Source organism: Rhinolophus ferrumequinum, chromosome X, assembly GCF_004115265.2.
Source record: "Rhinolophus ferrumequinum isolate MPI-CBG mRhiFer1 chromosome X, mRhiFer1_v1.p, whole genome shotgun sequence".
NCBI classification, from domain to species: domain Eukaryota; kingdom Metazoa; phylum Chordata; class Mammalia; order Chiroptera; family Rhinolophidae; genus Rhinolophus; species Rhinolophus ferrumequinum.
In genome coordinates this window covers 48567637-48586357 of record NC_046284.1, presented here as the reverse complement: position 1 = coordinate 48586357, position 18721 = coordinate 48567637, and the positions used below count along the sequence as shown (strand labels likewise).

The 18721-nt window shown below is 34.5% G+C and overlaps 1 protein-coding gene across 1 annotated transcript in view; it reads left to right on the top strand.

Moving 5' to 3' along the window:
• The window catches only part of NRK (Nik related kinase), a 180149-nt gene that overhangs the window by 134774 nt on the left and 26654 nt on the right, over positions 1 to 18721 (top strand). Inside the window, exons 15-20 of the mRNA XM_033113197.1 lie at positions 6704 to 6771; positions 8696 to 8790; positions 11945 to 12039; positions 13075 to 13439; positions 15247 to 15577; positions 18387 to 18573. Coding sequence (XP_032969088.1) covers positions 6704 to 6771; positions 8696 to 8790; positions 11945 to 12039; positions 13075 to 13439; positions 15247 to 15577; positions 18387 to 18573 — 1141 coding nt within the window. The remainder of the gene's footprint in view (positions 1 to 6703; positions 6772 to 8695; positions 8791 to 11944; positions 12040 to 13074; positions 13440 to 15246; positions 15578 to 18386; positions 18574 to 18721) is intronic.

The following is an 18721-nucleotide window of genomic DNA, read 5'->3' as shown; positions in this document are numbered from 1 at the left end:
AAGGAGATCCAAGCCCCACACCAGGCTCCCCAGCCCAGGGTTCCAGTGCCTGGGAGAGTAGTCTCATAATTTCTCACTGCGAAAACCAGCAGACATGGTGGCTGAGTGAGATAAGTATGAATGAAGTACCAGGTGCTTCTCTTAAATGGCCCATCCATGGGATTACTCGCTGACAGACTCACTCATTCTCAGCTCCATCACTGGGGCAGCAGCTTGAAAAAGGCCAGGGATGTACAGGTAGTAACATATATCTGGCTTCAGGGTGAGGGCTCAAGTGTCAGCTTTCCCCCAGACAGACAGTCTGGCAGAATCTATTGTTTCTTTGTTGAGCCCATTCCTCACCTGGCATGCAGAAGCAGGCAGTCATCATATCTGAGTCTTCATCAGCCTAGCTAACACCATTTATTTGCCCCATCCTGGTGATTCTGAGATCCTGCAACATCCAACTTTCTGACACACCAAAGCTGCTTCCAGTGACTTTTCCATACAAACGGCCTTTCTTGACTCATGCTACAGACTGTCCTAAATTCTCTCAAAGGTTCACAAACCCAAACAATCAGCATTTATCTTCAGCATGTCCTATACTTCTGGCTGAGTAGCCCTAAGCCTGACAATAGCTACAGCCAGCCTTGATTCACAGCTTGGCCTCTCGAGGTATCTCCAAATACAGTGCAGATGGCAGCCATCTGAAGATTGCTTTGTGGCTTATTCCAGGTGACCCTGGGCAGGGCACAGGCTGTGGCTGAACTGGGCCTGTGATAGGGCTTCTCTCAGGGGGCCCCAGGGCTGACATGCCCAATGGCCAGCTTTAGAACCAGCCAAGCATCACCTGACTGCCTCCAAGGATGGCACACCAAAACAGGACACTGGACAGGCACCAGAGCCATGCTAAAGTGAATCCTGTGCTGTACGGTCAGCCCCTGCCCAACAGCTCCTCCACTGTAGTCACAGCTAGTCCTCACAACCAATCAGCCTGAAGGTCAATCCCTCCCACTGACATGCAAACAGCAACCCCATGGGCACACACAACCCACCCAAAGGATACATCTGGAACTCCTGACTCTGGTGATCAGGGAGATTGTGCCACTGGGCCCCAGAGGACACCTACTACATAAGGCCACCTACTAAGACTGGGAGACGTAGAAGCCCTACCTAATACATAGAAACAAACACAGGGAGGCAGCCAAAATGGAGAGACAAAGAAACACGTCCCAAATAAAAGAACAAAGCAAAGCTCCAGAAAAAGAACTAAACAAAATGGAGACAAGCAATGTACCAGATGCAGAGTTCAAAACACTGATTCTAAGTGTGCTCAGTGATCTCAGGGAGAATTTCAACAAAGAGATAGGAAACATAAAAATGGAGATAGAAAACCTAAAAAAGAACCAGTCAGAAATAAAGATAGTCAATGGTATTGTAAAAGTTATATAAGATGTCAGAGGGGTAGTAGTTTGGAGGAGGGGAGTTATCACTTTATGAGGGGTGAAAAAGTCTATTATGTTGCTTAGTACACCTGAAACTAATAAAAAACAGTCAGAAATAAAGAATATAATAACTGAAATGAAGAATACATTAGAAGGAATCAACAGTAGATTAGATGAAGCAGAGGATTAAATCAGAGATGTAGAAGATAAGGTAACAGAAAACACCCAATCAGAAAAGCAAAAAGAAAAAGAATCCAAACAAATGAGGACTGGGACATCAAGTGTACCAACATTCTCATCCTTAGTGTATCAGTAGGAAAAGAGAAAACAAGGAATTAAAATGGAGATAGAAAACATAAAAAAGAACCAGTCAGAAATAATGATAGTCAATGGTATTGTAAAAGTTATATAAGTTATATTTGAAGAAATAATGAGGGAAAACTTTCCTAACCTGACAAAGGAAATGGATAGTCAAGCCCAGAAAGTACAGAGTCCCAATCACAATAAACCCTAAAAGCCCACACCAACACACATCATAATTAAAATGCCAAAGATTAAATACAAAGAGAATCTTAAAAGCAGCTGGAGAAAAGCAGTTAGTTACCTACAGTGCATCTCCCATAAGACTGTCAGCTAATTTCTCAACAGAAACGTGCAGGCCAGAAGAGAGTGGCAGGAAACATTCAACGTGATGAAAAACTAGGACCTACAACCAACAGTACTCTACCCAGCAAAGCTATCATTTAGAATCAAAGGACAGATAAAGAGCTCCCCAGATAATAAAAAGCTAAAGCGTTCATCACCACCAAACCACTATTACAAGGAATCTTAGAGGGACTTATTTAAGACCAAAAAAGATAAAAATATGAATAATAAAATGGCATTAACTACATATCTCTCAACAATAACTTTAAATGTAAATTGATTAAATGCTCTCATCAAAAATCATAGGGTAGCAGAATGGATAAAAAAAACAAGACCCATACATATGCTGCCTACAAGAGACTTGTTTCAGATCGAAAGACACAGAGACTGAAAGTAATTAGATGGAAAAAGATATTTCTTTAAAATGGAAATGGAAAAAAAGCTTGTTTGCAATACTTATACCATACAAAATAGACATTAAAACAAAGGCTATAATAAAACCAAAACAGGACACAATATTTCCACTTCTGGGTATTTATCCAAAGATAAATACCACTTTGGGTAAAGTGGTACTTCTATGGAATATGTACATCCATATGTTCATTGCAGCATTATTTACAGTAACAACGATATGAAGACAACTTGGGTGTCCATCAATGGATGAATGGATAAAGAACAGGTGGTACATATATACAGTGGAATATTACTCAGCCATAATAAGTGAATGAAATCTTGCCATCTGCAACAACATGGATGGACCTAGAGGGCATTGTGCGCAGTGTAGTCAGTCAGAGGAAGACAAATGTCATCATTTCACTTATAAGTGGAATCTAAAGAACAAAATGAACAAACTAAATAGAAATAAACTCAGATACAGAGAACATTTTGATAGTTGCAAGATAGGAAGGGGATTGGAGTGGGTGAAAAAGGGGAAGGGATTAAGAAGTACAAATTGGTTGTTACCCAGTAGTCATGGGGATGTAGGGTATAGCATAAGGAATACAGTCAACAATATTGTAATAACTATTGTATGGTGTTAGATGGATACTAGTTTCATCAGGGTGATAGATGGGAGGTGGTTTGTGGGGCTGGGTGAAAAAGGTGAAGGGATTAAGAAATACAAATTGGTAGTTACAAAATAGTCATGGGGATGTAAAGTAAACTATAGGAAATAAAGTCAATTATATGGTTATCATTATGTATAGTGCAAGGTGGGTACTAGACTAGTCAGGGGGATCACTTCTTAAATTATATAGATATCTAACCACTATACTGTACACCTGAAATTAATATAAAATAATATTGAATGTCAATTGTAACTGAAAAAATAAAAATGGAAGGGAAAGGTGAAGGGAATAAGGGGTCCAGGTGTTTCCAGGTATAAAACAAATACATCATGGGAATGTAATGTACAACATTGATAATATAGTCAATAATATTGTGATAGCATAGTATGACATCAGATGGTTGCTGGACTTATCATGGTGATCACTTCTTTAGGTATGTAAATGTTAAATAATACATAAATGTAATATAATATTGTATGTTAGCTATATTTTAATAAAAATTTCAAAAAAATAGTTCTTGTCTTACTGATAGTCGGTCAGGAATCTCATTACTGTTCTTAATCAGCACAAGGGCCCCAGATCGCTATATCTCTTATTTCAAAATGCTTCATAGTAGTCTTCTATGATGCCTTTCATGGACAATTACCCTTTTTAAATGCATGTAGTTTTTGTGATACTAACAGTTTTCTAAAGAGAATAATAGAATATTGTTTTGCAAATAGTAACCATTGGCAGAAGAAACATAAGCTGGATTGTATTACTTAGTTACAATTGGTAATATTTCTCCCTTTCTGCCTTATTAAATGATGATTTTACTCTTACTCCCAAATAATAGTTATTGCGGTAAGCATGGCACCTTAAGTAGGAAATATAATGAGCTGTGTTTGATTGGTTTGGAATACATCATTTGCCTTAGTATATGCTGTTCTTACTAGTCATTTTCTTCTCCCCATTTTCAGACCAAATACAAACAATTCATATTAGGTATTATCCTTTCTTATTTTGGGCATTTATATATCCCGAGCAGTTTTGGCCTCTGGTTTACTACTGCCAATAAACTTTCTGAGGTCATCTTCATAAACCAAGAGGCCTAGACTGGGTCAATATGATGCCAGCTATCTGAATGGAAAGTGGAAAAAGTCAGTAAGATGCTTATCCTGCATACTGCCAAACATCTGGCTATATTTGGAAATACTCATTAGCAAAACATGTGAATGATTGACAACATTTTTCATTTCTTACCTGTTTGTTGGAGTGTAAAAACAATCTTGATAAGTCACTACATAGAAAAATAAATAGTAAGGTTAGTATAATTTCTAGAAACTATGGAGTGACATTATCAGCATGAAAATCCCAGATTTTTAAAAAACTCACACGTTGAATTTTCTTTTCTAAAGAATCTAGTCTGACTGCCTTGTTGAAAATCAGAATGACCTATTTTTTGGATAGCTAAAAACTATTTTGAACAGTAACCTAGAGATATAAAACTAAATGAGGTAAGGCAACACTCCATGGTCCTATCTACTAATATCAGAAAATAAACGTGCCCCACTGATGGAAACTTACCTATTATATGGGCTCTTTTTCAAGTGTTTTCCTGTTTTACATGAACGAATAATTAATAAAATTCAGATTAATTTATTTAAAATGGAAAAAATATTTGGAACACTGTGACATTACTGTCAAGTTGTAAAGTGAAAAATACTTTCTTAAAGATGGGACATTTTTTACTCTTGAGGGATTTTAATGATGTGTATATGTATGTATTACACCTTTTGAAAATCTAGAGTTAGCTAAAAAGGGTAAGTGAAAGAGAAGTTTGAAATTAAATTCTGAGTGAGATGTTTGGACTTGACATAAAAAGGAATATGAAAACATAAAAAGAACATTAAATTAGCAGGTGAGAGCCCTACATTTTCATTATAGATATTCTTTGACTTGATGTAAAATTCATTAGAAAGTAATTTTCCCTCTCTGGGCTACAGATTCCTCAATAAAATGAGAGTGTTTGGTTATATGATCTCCAGAATCTGTTATTATATTAAAATTCAAGGATATCATTAGAACTTATGGTTAAGCAGTTCTAATACTGTAAGTAATTATGAAAATATGATCTATGAGGTATGACAATTAAGTTTGCGAACTTTCCACCGTGCACTTACATTGGCAGCACTGTGCACACAGCTCTGTAAGGTTTCATAACCTTGATATATCAGTGTCTCATAGCTGTGTTCGTGTCAACGTGTGGTGGTGTCTTGCTGAGTGGCATTCATTATTGTTGTTGCGTGTTTTTGTGTGCCATTGTAAGAATGTCTGAACTTGATTTAGAGCAACGAACAAACATTAAATTTCTTGTTAAACTTGGCAAGAGTGGGAGTGAAATCAGGGACATGTTAGTCCAAGTTTATGAGGATAATGCTATGAAGAAAACGGCAGTGTACAGATGGATTAAATGTTTTTCTGAAGGGAGAGAACGCATCACTGATGAAGAGAGGTCAGGGCGGCCAGTAACGAGCAGAACTGATCAAAACATTGCAGAAATTCATCGAATCAAGCACCAAAATCGTCGGCTGACTGTGAGAAGCATAGCAAAACAAGTAAACACTGATAGAGCAACAGTTAGGAAAATCTTAACTAAAATTCTTGGCATGAGAAAGGTGTGTGCAAAAATGGTCCCAAAGGAGCTCACCTATGAACAAAAGTAAAGGAGTGTCGAAGTTTCCCAAGACCTTTTGGAGAGACAAGACGATGTTTTGGGCCATGTTATCACTGGTGATGAAATATGGGTGTGTCAACATGACCCTGAAACAAAGCGTCAAAGTGCACAATGGAAGTCAGCCAGTTCTCTACGACCAAAAACGTTCCATCAGTCCAAATCAAGTCAAAACAATGTTGCTAAACTTTTTTGATATCTGAGGGATTATTCATTATGAATTTGTACCAAATGGACAAACAGTTAAGCAGGCTTACTATTTGGAAGTGCTGAAAAGGCTGCATGAAAAAGTTAGACGAAAATGACCTGAACTTTTCACCAACAATTCATGGCTCTTGCATTACAACAATGCACCAGCTCACACAGCAATGACTGTGAGGGACTTTTTAGCCAGTAAACAATTAACTGTATTGGAACACACTCCCTACTCACCTGATCTGGCCCTTAATGACTTCCTTCTTTACCCGAAGATAGAGGAATTATTGAAAGGAAGACATTTTGATGATATTCAGGACATCAAGGGTAATAGGACAACAGCTCTGATGGCCATTCCAGAAAGAGAGTTCCAAAATTGCTTTGAAGGGTGGACTAGGCTCTGGCTTCAGTGCATAGCTTCCCAAGGGGAGTACTTCAAAGGTGACCATAGTGATATTCAGCAATGAGGTATGTAGCACTTTTTCTAGGATGACTTCTCAAACTTAATTGTCAGACCTCGTATTTATAAAAATCAGATTTTATAAGTTGTGTTTTTAAGAAAATATCTCTATCTGAAGAAAGGCATTTTCCCATATATTAATAACTCAAAATGATTTACGATGGAGAATTCTATAGAAGTATCACATTGTGTCTTTGAGGTCCAAGAAAGATCTACTTCTCTGTCTTACAACCAGGATCGTGCACACCACGTCAAGTTCTCTTCAAGGTATTTGACTTTAATTTTTATATTCAAATTACTCATAGTTTACTATCACATGGAAACTTAAAGCTTATTTATTTGACACTAAATTCTGTGTAAAGTCAAAATTAAAATATTAATAACAACATTGTCACCAATGGCCCAAATTTAAAACCTTAATTGCAACAATCCATTATTAACTAGATCTTTCACTTTCGGACATGTGCAATCTTAGTGTCATTTACTTTGATGATTAGATGGTAAAATCCACTATTTAATAAAAGAAACAACAATGAATTCTTTAACAGCTTTCAAATAGTAATTTACAATAAAAAGATGTGTGATTTCATGTGTATCATGTACTTCACCTACACATTTTGTCATGCAATACATGATAAAACACACACAAAAGTAATCCCTAACCTCAGAAGCTAATGCCACAGAATGTGCAAGACTGAAATGACCTATAGGGGAAATCAAACCTAAAGCTAAATATTATATCAGTGATAGTTTGTACCAGTCATTTTATATTTATCTCTGTAATATTGGTGATCTTCAGTAATTTTCAGAGATTATGGTTCATATTTTTGATGTTGAATGCAATGTCTTATATTTAAAAGCTAAATTTTTATGTAGATTTTCCTTGAAAATCATACTCCCAGCCCCAATTAATAATGAATAGAACGTAGGCTATATTCATTCACAGTTATTTAGTGAATATTTATTGAGTAATTACTATATTCAAGATACTGGGCTGTATGGCCAACTGGCTTAGAGTTGATAGTATGTAGTACACATATTCTTAATGTGATATATTTTAAAAGTCCATATATTTATGTCCTTAGATTTAAATGGTGTGTAGAAATTTTGGAAAATTTGAAAACAAGATTGGGGACTTCCTCTTCCTCTGAATTCAATGAATGAGTTGTCATGGTCATTCTGACCACAAAGGGACAATACCAGTTTAGTTTTGTGTATCTGTTTTTGGTATCATGAGGTATGACTTCAATAAAACCCAATATATAAAAAATGATATTGCTATTAAACTGGAATTTGTTGACCATGTCACCAAAGGATTTTTGAATTTATGACTAGCAAATATGTTAACTTTAAATATGGTTAAATTTACAAAATTGATTTAAATGCAACTTGAGTCTTTCCCTGAAATTTTATGTCATAGAAAAGACTCTTGTCTGTTCCAAGCCTAAGTCAATAACCATCATCCTTCCTACACAGAAATTCTAAAGAAACTATAAAATTTAGCAGCACTGGTCAAAAAAAAATCTAAATAGTCCCTGAATTTGAATAGTAAAAACTAAAGTGTTCTATCTATCTGTCCATCCAAGTATCTATAAATATCAGGAATAGAACATTAAAGAAATATGGATTCCAAGCATTTGAAATCAGGATAATAGTAGTGGAATATCTGACATAACAATTACTTAACTCTTTTATCATGTAGAAATCCTCACATTGCTATAAAATTGTTTACTGCTGTGTAATCCAGGTAATAATAATGTCTGAATATTAGATTAAAGAAAGTTTATAAGAATTTTTAGAAATAAATAAGATATGTGAAAGAAACTTATACCATGTTTCCCCGAAAATAAGATCAGGTCTTATATTAATTTTTGCTCCAAAAGATGCATTAGGGCTTATGTCCAGGGTCTGTCATCCTGAAAAATCATGCTAGGGCTTATTTTACGGTTAGGTCTTATTTTCAGGGAAACACGGTACTATATGGAAATACATTTTCATATTTTGGAAATTGTTTCTTTGTTCTAGATAAAATAGCAGCTATGGGGAAAATGGAAATTGGAAAATATTACTTAAGTTCTACTTTTTTTTCAGTTTGATATATACCTATATACTTAAAACTTTTTGTTGGCCTTGATGTTGAGTTGTACATGAATGTTAGGACATGACACATTCTTTTCTGTCTTTTCATTAGTGTTCCTCAGCGGTCTCCTTTGGAACAAGCTCAGAAGCCTACTGACACCAGACAAAAGAGTTCGCAAAATCCTCAGAATTGTTCAGCAACATCAGGTGATTAAAAGCACAAACAGTCAAAACGTGGAGTTAATGTTTCACAATTTATATTAGAAGTCAAGAAAAAATTTCAACAAGGAATTATTCAAAAGTGTCAGGGAGGCCAAGTAAGATTAAAATCAGTAGGCCACTGGATTTGGCAATTCAGTGGTCACTGGTGACCTATGAGAAATGGAAAATAATTTTTCTGAAGTTTCTTCTTTCAGTTGAGTAGTAGCTAGGAATGTGTCTAGGGAGGTGGGGTGTGTCAGCTTTAGTTTCCATAATGTGTGAAAAATATGGGAAAGGAACCAGGGAGAAGCTGCTCCAATGGGCTAAAATTTATAGTCTGTGTTTAGAATGTTGAAATTTTAGATGAAGTACTTGTAAGCATGTGTTTTATTTATCAGTTTGTTATTTAACCTCCTGAAATAAAAGATATACAGTATCTCACAAACATTTCTAAATGTTCCAAATTGATGTTTTTACTCAAAATACATGAAAAAATTAATAAAATCGCAGAATATAGCTTAACTAATTGTGATATTAATTTCAAACAAATGTTTTATTTTATGACATGATTTGAGAGAGTTTAAAGTATAGATTTGTGAAATATTGGATAAACAAAGCCAAAAGTTGTGCATTGGATCATACAATCTGATGTTACCTACTTTTAAACAATCCAAGTATGTTAAGCAAGAATAAAAGAGCAAAGTCCCCAAGTCTCTGTAAAAATGTAGCATACAGATTTTAATTAAAATTATAGTAATAAAATATATAGGTGTACTATATATAAACTAAATAACAATTAGTAAACAATAGATTGTTAATTAATAATTAATAGTAATTTTATTTAAGTGTTAATAAAAAAGAAAGTATAGATGTAAAAATCACATATTGACAGACCTGAGGTTAAAAACCCCATTCTTCTTAGGAGACTTAGATAATGGCAAAATTCTTTTAAATAGTAGTGTCCCCTCCTGCAGAAATATTATCTTGTGAGAAATAAGATAAGCCTGCGTGAAGAATCGCATTAAGAATTTTACCTGAGGCAATTTCTCTAATACTGGGCAAACAACTAAAAATTTAAGGTTTGTTCACATTGCTTTTTTTTTTTTAATAAGCAAATTCTGGATTAGGCCCCAAAGCAGTCATGAACAGCAGTGAGAGGGAGCATGGGATGGATAGCATCTGTGGAGATATTAGCTAAAGATCTTTGCAGTTCTAAAATTCTATTATTTGTTATGTGTGCTACATAGACCATTTGAAGTTTCCCATGAGATTGCATACTTCATCATGCAGGAAATCAGAGCACCTTACCATAAATTTGCCCCCAAATCTCAAACAGTCACCCAATCTTCTTATTTAGCCTAATAACACACCAAGAGATTTGAGAGAAAATGGTTTCCTGCAGAAAGATAAGAAACTGCAAAAGTACAAGTCAGACAAAAAAAATCCAGAACCACATGACTTCACTCATATGTGGGATATAAAACTGAAAGCAACAAAGGAACAAGACAAACAAGAACTCATAGACACAGACAATAGTTTAGTGGTTACCAGAGGGAAAGGGGGGAGGGGGTGGTAGATGAGGGTAAAGGGGATCAAATATATGGTGATGGAAGGAGAACTGACTCTGGGTGGTGAACACACAATGGGATTTATAGATGATGTGATACAGAATTGCACACCTGAAATCTATGTAATTATACTAACAATTGTCACCCCAATAAATTAAAAATAAATTTAAAAAAAAGAAATGTACACTTGAAACCTACGTAATTTTACTAACCATTATCACCCCAATAAATTTAATTTAAAAAGTACAATAGTGCCAGAAGACATGGACACGAATTGCAGGATGTGTGCAGTGTAATATTCTCAAATGATAGCAGTGTATCCAAATACATGCATTCTGGATTTGTAGTCCCTATACTTTGACTATCTACCAACGCTATACAAATAAAAGAGGGATAGTACTATTTATTTTTAAAATCCAAGCACACAAAAACAGTGAACAGGGACCTGTCGCCTTAGTGAAGCTTTTTCTAAGTACACTCACCCAGATCTACTAATATTTTACCCTAAGTATTCCCACTGCATTTTAATCCCAGGTGTTACTTACTTAACACAAATCTTAACATCAAAAATCCAAAACTTCCCATCCAGACAAATTTGCACTTTTAATGGAAGTATTTACACTATAAAATTGAGTTGTGCATTGTGATAGCAACTAGCCATGTGTGGCTATTAAAATTAAAACTAAAATAAAATTTAAATAAAATTATGAAATCAACCCCTCAGGCACACTACTTTTTTTTAATTTATCGGGGTGACAATTGTTAGTAAAATTACATAGATTTCTACTTAATAGTCATGTGTGGCTAGTTGCTACTGTATTGGACAGTAAAGATACAGAACATTTCTATTGCTGCAGAAAGTTCTATTGCACAATGCCCCTATAGAAAGGTTCCCTGTTTCATAAAAAGAGCTCAATTTTGTCTCTTTTTAGTTCACTTTTCCCCTGTATTGAAATGCTTATGGCTGTATCCCCGAGTGGAAATTGTGTGATTAAGATTGCAGAGTCAACTCTCCTCTTGAGAATTTTGTCCAATCTATCATCTTCTAATATATTGTTGGGCTCTTTTTCTTCTGGTTAGTATGGGAGGCCACTGGTACCACTCAGCCCTTCCTATTCTTGATATAAATATTTTTTTTTCTTTTTTTATTTTTTTTTAATTTATTGGGGTGACAGTTGTTAGTAAAATTACATAGATTTCAGGTGTACAATTCTGTATCACATCATCATCTATAAATTACATTGTGTGTTCACCACCCAGAGTCAGTTCTTGATATCAATATTTTTAATAGAACTATGGGTCTACCCATCTCACTGTGTACCTTGTTACACAAATAGAAATACTTAGCAAGTGTACCCTTAATATTGAAAACAGAAAAGTCATGTAGTTCTACAGACAGTACAAACCTTGAGCCTGTCACTACCACTGAAAATAGAACCTAGGATTCTGGCTCCATGAGAATTTATCAGGTGATATTTCTTGAATGGAAAGAGTCTACAAGAAAAATACCAAGGGATAGAACTGGCACGCTATAAAAATGAAGGCAATGCTGTGATCACCACTGTTACTAATGTTTTCTGGGCATTCCACAGAATCTTCTGAGGAAGAGAGCCCTGTAATTGGGAGAAGGTCCCAGTCATCACCGCCTTATTCTACTATTGATCAGAAGTTGCTGCTTGACGTCCATGTAGGTTTCTAGATTAACTCTTAACACATTTATGTCTGTTCTTTTTCATTTTGTTGCTTTTGTTTTACATATTTTCATCTTTACTTGAAGAGAGGGTTAAAGTGTTTAATTTTAAATTAATCCTTCACAGATAGATTTTCATTGCTGTGTGAGTATACAGAATATGAAATCTAAAAATTAAATTTGAAATGGAAAAAAACATTTAATTGATCATAAAATATTTTATTTTCATATTCGTGTGTCAGAACATATTAAAGAGAGGAGTGATAAAAAGCTACTTGTGAAAGCTAATCTCAAATTAAGGAGTAGAGGCTAGCTGCTCCATTTTTGTCTAATATAATTTCTTGGATGATGAGACAATGCATAAAAATTTTTAAAAATAGTGAAAAATAAAATTGCATAATAAAAAGTCTGATTGCATAAATAAAAAGTCTTCCAGTTCTTTTTGCAGTGTGTTTTTTAGATTATTCCATTTTACTTTTGTTAATTACTCCTACCTTACCACACACATCATTTTCAGATTTCCCAAAGGTTGCTTATATGACACATAACATACTTAAAGTTGAATTTATATTAATATGCTTCTTATAAGTATTTGAGTTACTTTAAAACAACCTATATTGCATAAAACTAGAGCTGGGAAATTAATATATCAATTTTAAGAGCTATATGTTAATCCCAATATCAGAGGATAAAACAAAAGGAAAAAGTGACTGTATCTTCTATAGAGCATCAAATTATCTGTTCTGCTCTCCAGCACCAAAACCAAATGTCTATTCCTCAGAAGACAAGTGGGGGTAAAAATCAAAGTGGGTAAATTTTTCTCTGAGTGATCCAGGAAAGTCATTAATGATCACAGCCTGCTGTTTGGATTTTGGCATTTCAGCTTCACAAAAATGTTGGCTTTATTTGCTGAGTTACTATCTTCATTCCAATTGAAAATATATTTTAAAATATTGTCAGCTTGGAAACTTTCCAATCTAGAAGAAAATGGAAGGCAACTAGAGACTACATTAACCTTTCTTCTGTACACAGGTTCCAGATGGATTTAAAGTAGGAAAAATATCACCCCCAGTTTACTTGACAAATGAATGGGAAGGCTATAATGCACTCTCTGAAATCTTCCGGAATGATTGGTTAACTCCCTCATCTGTCATTCAGCCTCCTGAAGAAAATGGTGATTATGTTAAAGTCTATGATGCTGGTGTTGATACTGATGGTGATGATGATGATTCTGATGATGTGTATGAAGATAGCTATGGCCATGACAATGGCAGTGATGCCTTGGATATACAAGTTGGTCAGGCTAATGATGTTGATGAAGACCCTAGTGACGATGGCAATGATGAGGCTGTTGATGACAAAGGCAATAATCATGATGATGCTACTAGTTGGCCAAGGTTGGTTTTTATCCATTACTTGCACTATCCATGTTTTATAATTTCAGCACTATATGCATCTTTGATTTACTTTCAAAATGTATTACTAAGAGGGTGAATGAATTGCACTTGCATAGTGGTATATGGTTAAGTTTCAATAATATATTTTAATTTTTTAATGCAAAACACTTTATTTTGCATTTTTGTATATAGTATTTTATTGCCATTCAAGTATTTGTAAGGCTCTTTAGAACTGAAATTGTCTAGGTGCTGCTGTTAGAATCAATGCTGCTGAATCAGCCTACCCTGTAAAACTGCAATGAGTATGAGAAATAGGGTGACAAATTTAGTAGTGTGCTACTTAGTAACTGTAAGAGGAAGCCCTAGTATTTGTGAACAGAATCTCTAAATTTGCTGGAAAAAAAAAATGATCGCTAACTTGACTTTCACTTGATATTTTTTGAGGTGCAACTTACAAACATGGCATTATTTTTTGAATTCTGAAAAATGCTGTTAACTAAATTCAGTACTCATTCAACTTTATCTTCTTATAGAGTAGCTGCCCAAAGTGATAATATTTAGTGAAGTAGTGTTTTGACACACCAACAGTTGTCTGCTGTATTATATATATATATATATATATATATATATATGTGTGTGTGTGTGTGTGTACATATATATACACATATATATTTACTATATATATATATTTATATATATAAATATATAAATATTTATATATATAAATATTATATATATGTATATTTTATATATATATTTATATATATATTATTTATATATATTATATATATATATTATTTATATATATTATATATATATATATATAGAGAGAGAGAGAGAGAGAGAGAGAGAGAGACCCTTGCTCCTACTCTAAACAGCCAGTGTGTTCTTGTTTACATATGCTCATGGTTTGTATTTAAACTGCTCTTAAAGAAGATTAGTTACATAATATATTTTCCAGTTTTAGAAAAAATAATTAACAGCGGGAAAATTGTTTGCTCTATAATTTTGAAATCTATATATTGTTTTTAAATGTTATTGGGGGGATATACATGACAGAACAAAATATAGATCATTCAACATTTTATTTTTATTTTTTGCAAACTAAAAAATCTACCAGGAATTCCATTGCCAAATAAATTCTGTTTTAGAATTATAATAGGTACATGTTTATGGTGTCTGTTATGCAAAACATCACTGAGAAATTTTTTTAAGCTTGGTGTTCTTAGGAACTAATTAAATTACTATCTTAGCTTAATGAGATCTATATTATTGAACTTCGTGGTGGTAGTAGAACAATCAATGGGATTCTGTAGCAAAGCAGTCAATACATGTGCTAAAAGATCAAAGCACATGTTAACATTAGCATAAATTAGATATATTACAAGAAGAATTATTCAGATATGTTGTGGTTGAGCCAACAACATGGGCTTAATCATTCATGTGGCTATGAAGTTGCTAATGCATGAAATAGTCTATTATTTAAGAAAAAATACATATTCTTGCTGCCAACCTAACATGTGTTCCTAATAAAGGATTCACATTCACTCCCATCTGCCATCCAAATGTGGTCAGGGGATTGACAATGGATATGGTGTTAACTCAATATATAAGGTTGAAAGGACAAAGGGGCATTTTTCTTGTCTTTATCATACAAGTAGTGTTCACAGAGAGCAAAAATGTTTTAGAGATGGTACATGTGTATAAGACACATCCTAATTCTGTTTAATTTGATGACTTTCAAATCTGTGTTTTTTATTGAATGGCTTTCACCCAGTCATTAACTGAATCTTGTTGTCTGGCCAAGCTATGGTAGAGGTGGGAGCTGGAAGAAAAACGGTAGAGATGAGAGTGATGGAGGAGAAGGAACCTGCAGCAGCTATGGAAGCCCGAGAGCCAGGAGAAGCCATGGAGGATGCGCAGTCAGTGGTGGCAATGCAACTGTTGGAGACCAAGAAGGACATAGAGCCAATATAGGAAGCAGAAGAAGAAGCAAAAAGAACGATGGGGGTAGAGGAGTCAGTGAAACCAATGAAGAGAGTGATGCCCTTGAACTCAATGAAGGAGAAAATTGCTCAGAGAGAGACGGTCCAGAATTGGAGAGACCAGCATCTGAGGACTTCGAACACGAACAAGAGGTAATGCACCATTTGAAAAGAATTGGTTCCTCTCGTTGTGAATGTGTTTCTTCATGTGGTATGTCACATTTCCAGCCATTCCACGTTTTAAACTTTTATCCCGAAGTCTTAAATATTTTGAATTATAGCTGTAGATAGATCTTTACATCTTCTCATTTGGATGGTTCCTATTTTACTTTGAGGAACAAAACAATCTTCTTTGTTTTCCTTTATTATTCAGATCACATGTTTGAGATAGTGTCTCTTAACACACACCTTTTTCCTAGGACATTTTTATTGTGGTAAAATATACATTACATAAGATTTTCTAGTTTAAGTGTACAATTCAGTGAAATTAAATACATTTACAATGTTGTACAACTATTACTACTATTCATTTTTAGAAATTTTTTATAATCCCAAACAGTTAAACAGTCAACTCTCTATTATCTCTCTCCCCAATATTTAGTAACCTCTATTCTACTTTTTGTCTAGGTACCTTGTATAAGCAGAATCATACAGTATTTGTCCTTTTCTGTCTGGCTTATTTAATTTAGCATAATATTTTCAAGGTTGATCCATGTTGTAGTATGTGTCAGGATTTTCTTTCATTTTAAGGCTGAATAACATTCTATTATGTGAATACATCACATTTTGTTTATCCATTCATGTGATCATGGACACTTGAGTTGTTTTCACCTTTTTGCTATCATGGATAATGCTGCTATGAACATTCGTGAACAAGTATCTATTGTTTGAGTTACTGTTTTCAATTATTTGGGCTATACGAGTATATCTAGGAATGGAATGTCTAGATGTGTAATTGCTAGAATGGAATTGCTAGATTCTATTTTAATTTATAAAGTACTATTAACACATACAAAAAAAACCTAAGTAACAAACCATGTTTAGATAATGATTTTGTCATTTACAAAAGGTTTACTAGCTTTAGAAATAGGTCTAAAAATACTCAAATAGTTTCACAGATGCTAGATCAATAGGAATTATCACAGAGAAGATTTTCTGGAGCATTAATTCTTGATAAGTGAGGAGTATTTGGATATCTGCAAACACAGGTAAGATTCCAGACAGAGGAAACATCACGCCAATCTACTTTCCAAGCCTGGTATCCTATCACACGAACTGACTTAGAAGATACCATTCTCTTTCATGAATTAGTGCCCTTGTTGTAAGCTGTTTACTTTGACTATAAGGCTGCCCCCTCCCCTCTTCTCTGCTTAGTGGACTAGTCATCCTTCATGATCTAATTCATATCTTTGACTTCCCAAGGTATAATTATATACCCCTTCCTCTGTGCTTGCAAGAATGTTGCCCATAGTTTCATTTTAGTGCTTATGACATTGTAGTTTGGTTGTTTACTTGCTTTTCTGTCATAGTAGATTGTGAACTTTTAAATGGCAGCAACACTGTTTAATCTATCCTTGATTACTTTTCCTTACCCACTCATCCAATCTCAGGGTCCAGCGTAGGGTTTGGTCTATGATAGGCACATAATAATTATGGAAGAAATCAATGAAGGGAGAAAACAAAGAAAAAAGGTAAGAAGGAGATTCCCTAGATGGATTCCAATGGGAAAGCAGTATTAGTGGGAATGTATGTCTGTCTCTGTCTGTCTGTATCTATCTATCTATCATCTATCTATCTATCTATCTATCTATCTATCTATCTATCTATCTATCTATCTATCATCTATCATCTTCTATCATCTATTATCTATCTACCTACCTATCTAAATTAAAGACATTAAAACAGGATGTCCCAACATAGTTTTCACAGCACACCTGTGTATCTCCAGTTACCTTAAGGAATGTTTTTGACATTTACAGAATGATTAGATCTTACTTTCTTTTTAATTTAAAAAGGACGTGTTGCCACACAGCACTTTGGTGGTTGGAAAGTCATAAAAAAAAATCTTGAAAGGGCAGCACAACTCTCTCAAAGCCAAGTATCCCTGTTTAGAAACGCACACACACACACACACACACACACACACACAAATTGCTTATCAACAGACAGGCGTACCAAAAACAGTTGGTATGTTTTTCCACAGGATATAGCATTCCACATAAAATCTGTCACATTTTGTGGCTTTTATCCTTGAATTTCTTCCCTGTAAGTTAATGGAAGCCAGCTACATTTTTAGTGAAGCATGTTCACACTCTTGAGTTTGTGTTAGTTGATTTTCCATCAGTAGTTTTGCCATTTCACAAACTGGAACTGATAACCCCAAAACTGGTGCTTTTAATATTTTCAAATGGTTGTCGGGCATAGCATAGCTGAATGTAAGCTTTGGAATCAGACTTTGGTTTCAATCTCTGGCTCCCTTACTTATCTCTATGACCTTGAATACATTCAACTTTGCTAAGCTTTAGTTTCTTTATAAATAAAATAGAAATAATTATACTTACTTTTTGGGTTGTTGAAAGGATTGATAACGATTTGTAAATAAGATGCCTAGCAGGACACGTGGTATATAGTAAAAATTCCACAAATGTTAGGTCCCCAAATTGTATAGCTAGGGACTTTAAGCTCCTTGAATTTCTACTCTGACATCAATTGTCTCAATATAGATTATTTCTCTCTCTTCTGATAACATTGTTGAGTTTATCTGGTAAATGTGGATTTTATAAGGTGCAGAATTATAGATATTACAAATTTTGTGTTCTGTTTTTCTCTTTTTTAAATTAAAGTTTATTGGGGTGACAATTGTTAGTAAAATTCATTCTATTTTTCAAATGGCCCCTAAGCATATTATATTTCTCTCACTGTTAGTCTCCTAATAAAGTCAAAATCAATTTTCCATTTTTAGGAGTCACTTGGTAGAAGTGAGGACTCAAATGTCATTGCCTCAGGTGCTGCGGGTGCAGCACCTGATGGTAAGAATGACAGTATAGACATATCAGAAGCAACAACAGAATCGGGTTCTTCTGCCAGCCACTCATCTCCTTCCAGCGTTTCTGGGAGCGCTGCAAATGCGGACTTTGCTAGTGCCACCTGTAAGTGTGTTTAATATTGCCTCCAAATGCAGTTTGTTCACATATTAAATACAGTGTTTGACCACTGGTTCATAATCTGAAAAGAATCAAATCATTCTGATACATAGTTGCCATAAATCCAGATTGATATGTGCTTTAAAAATCTACT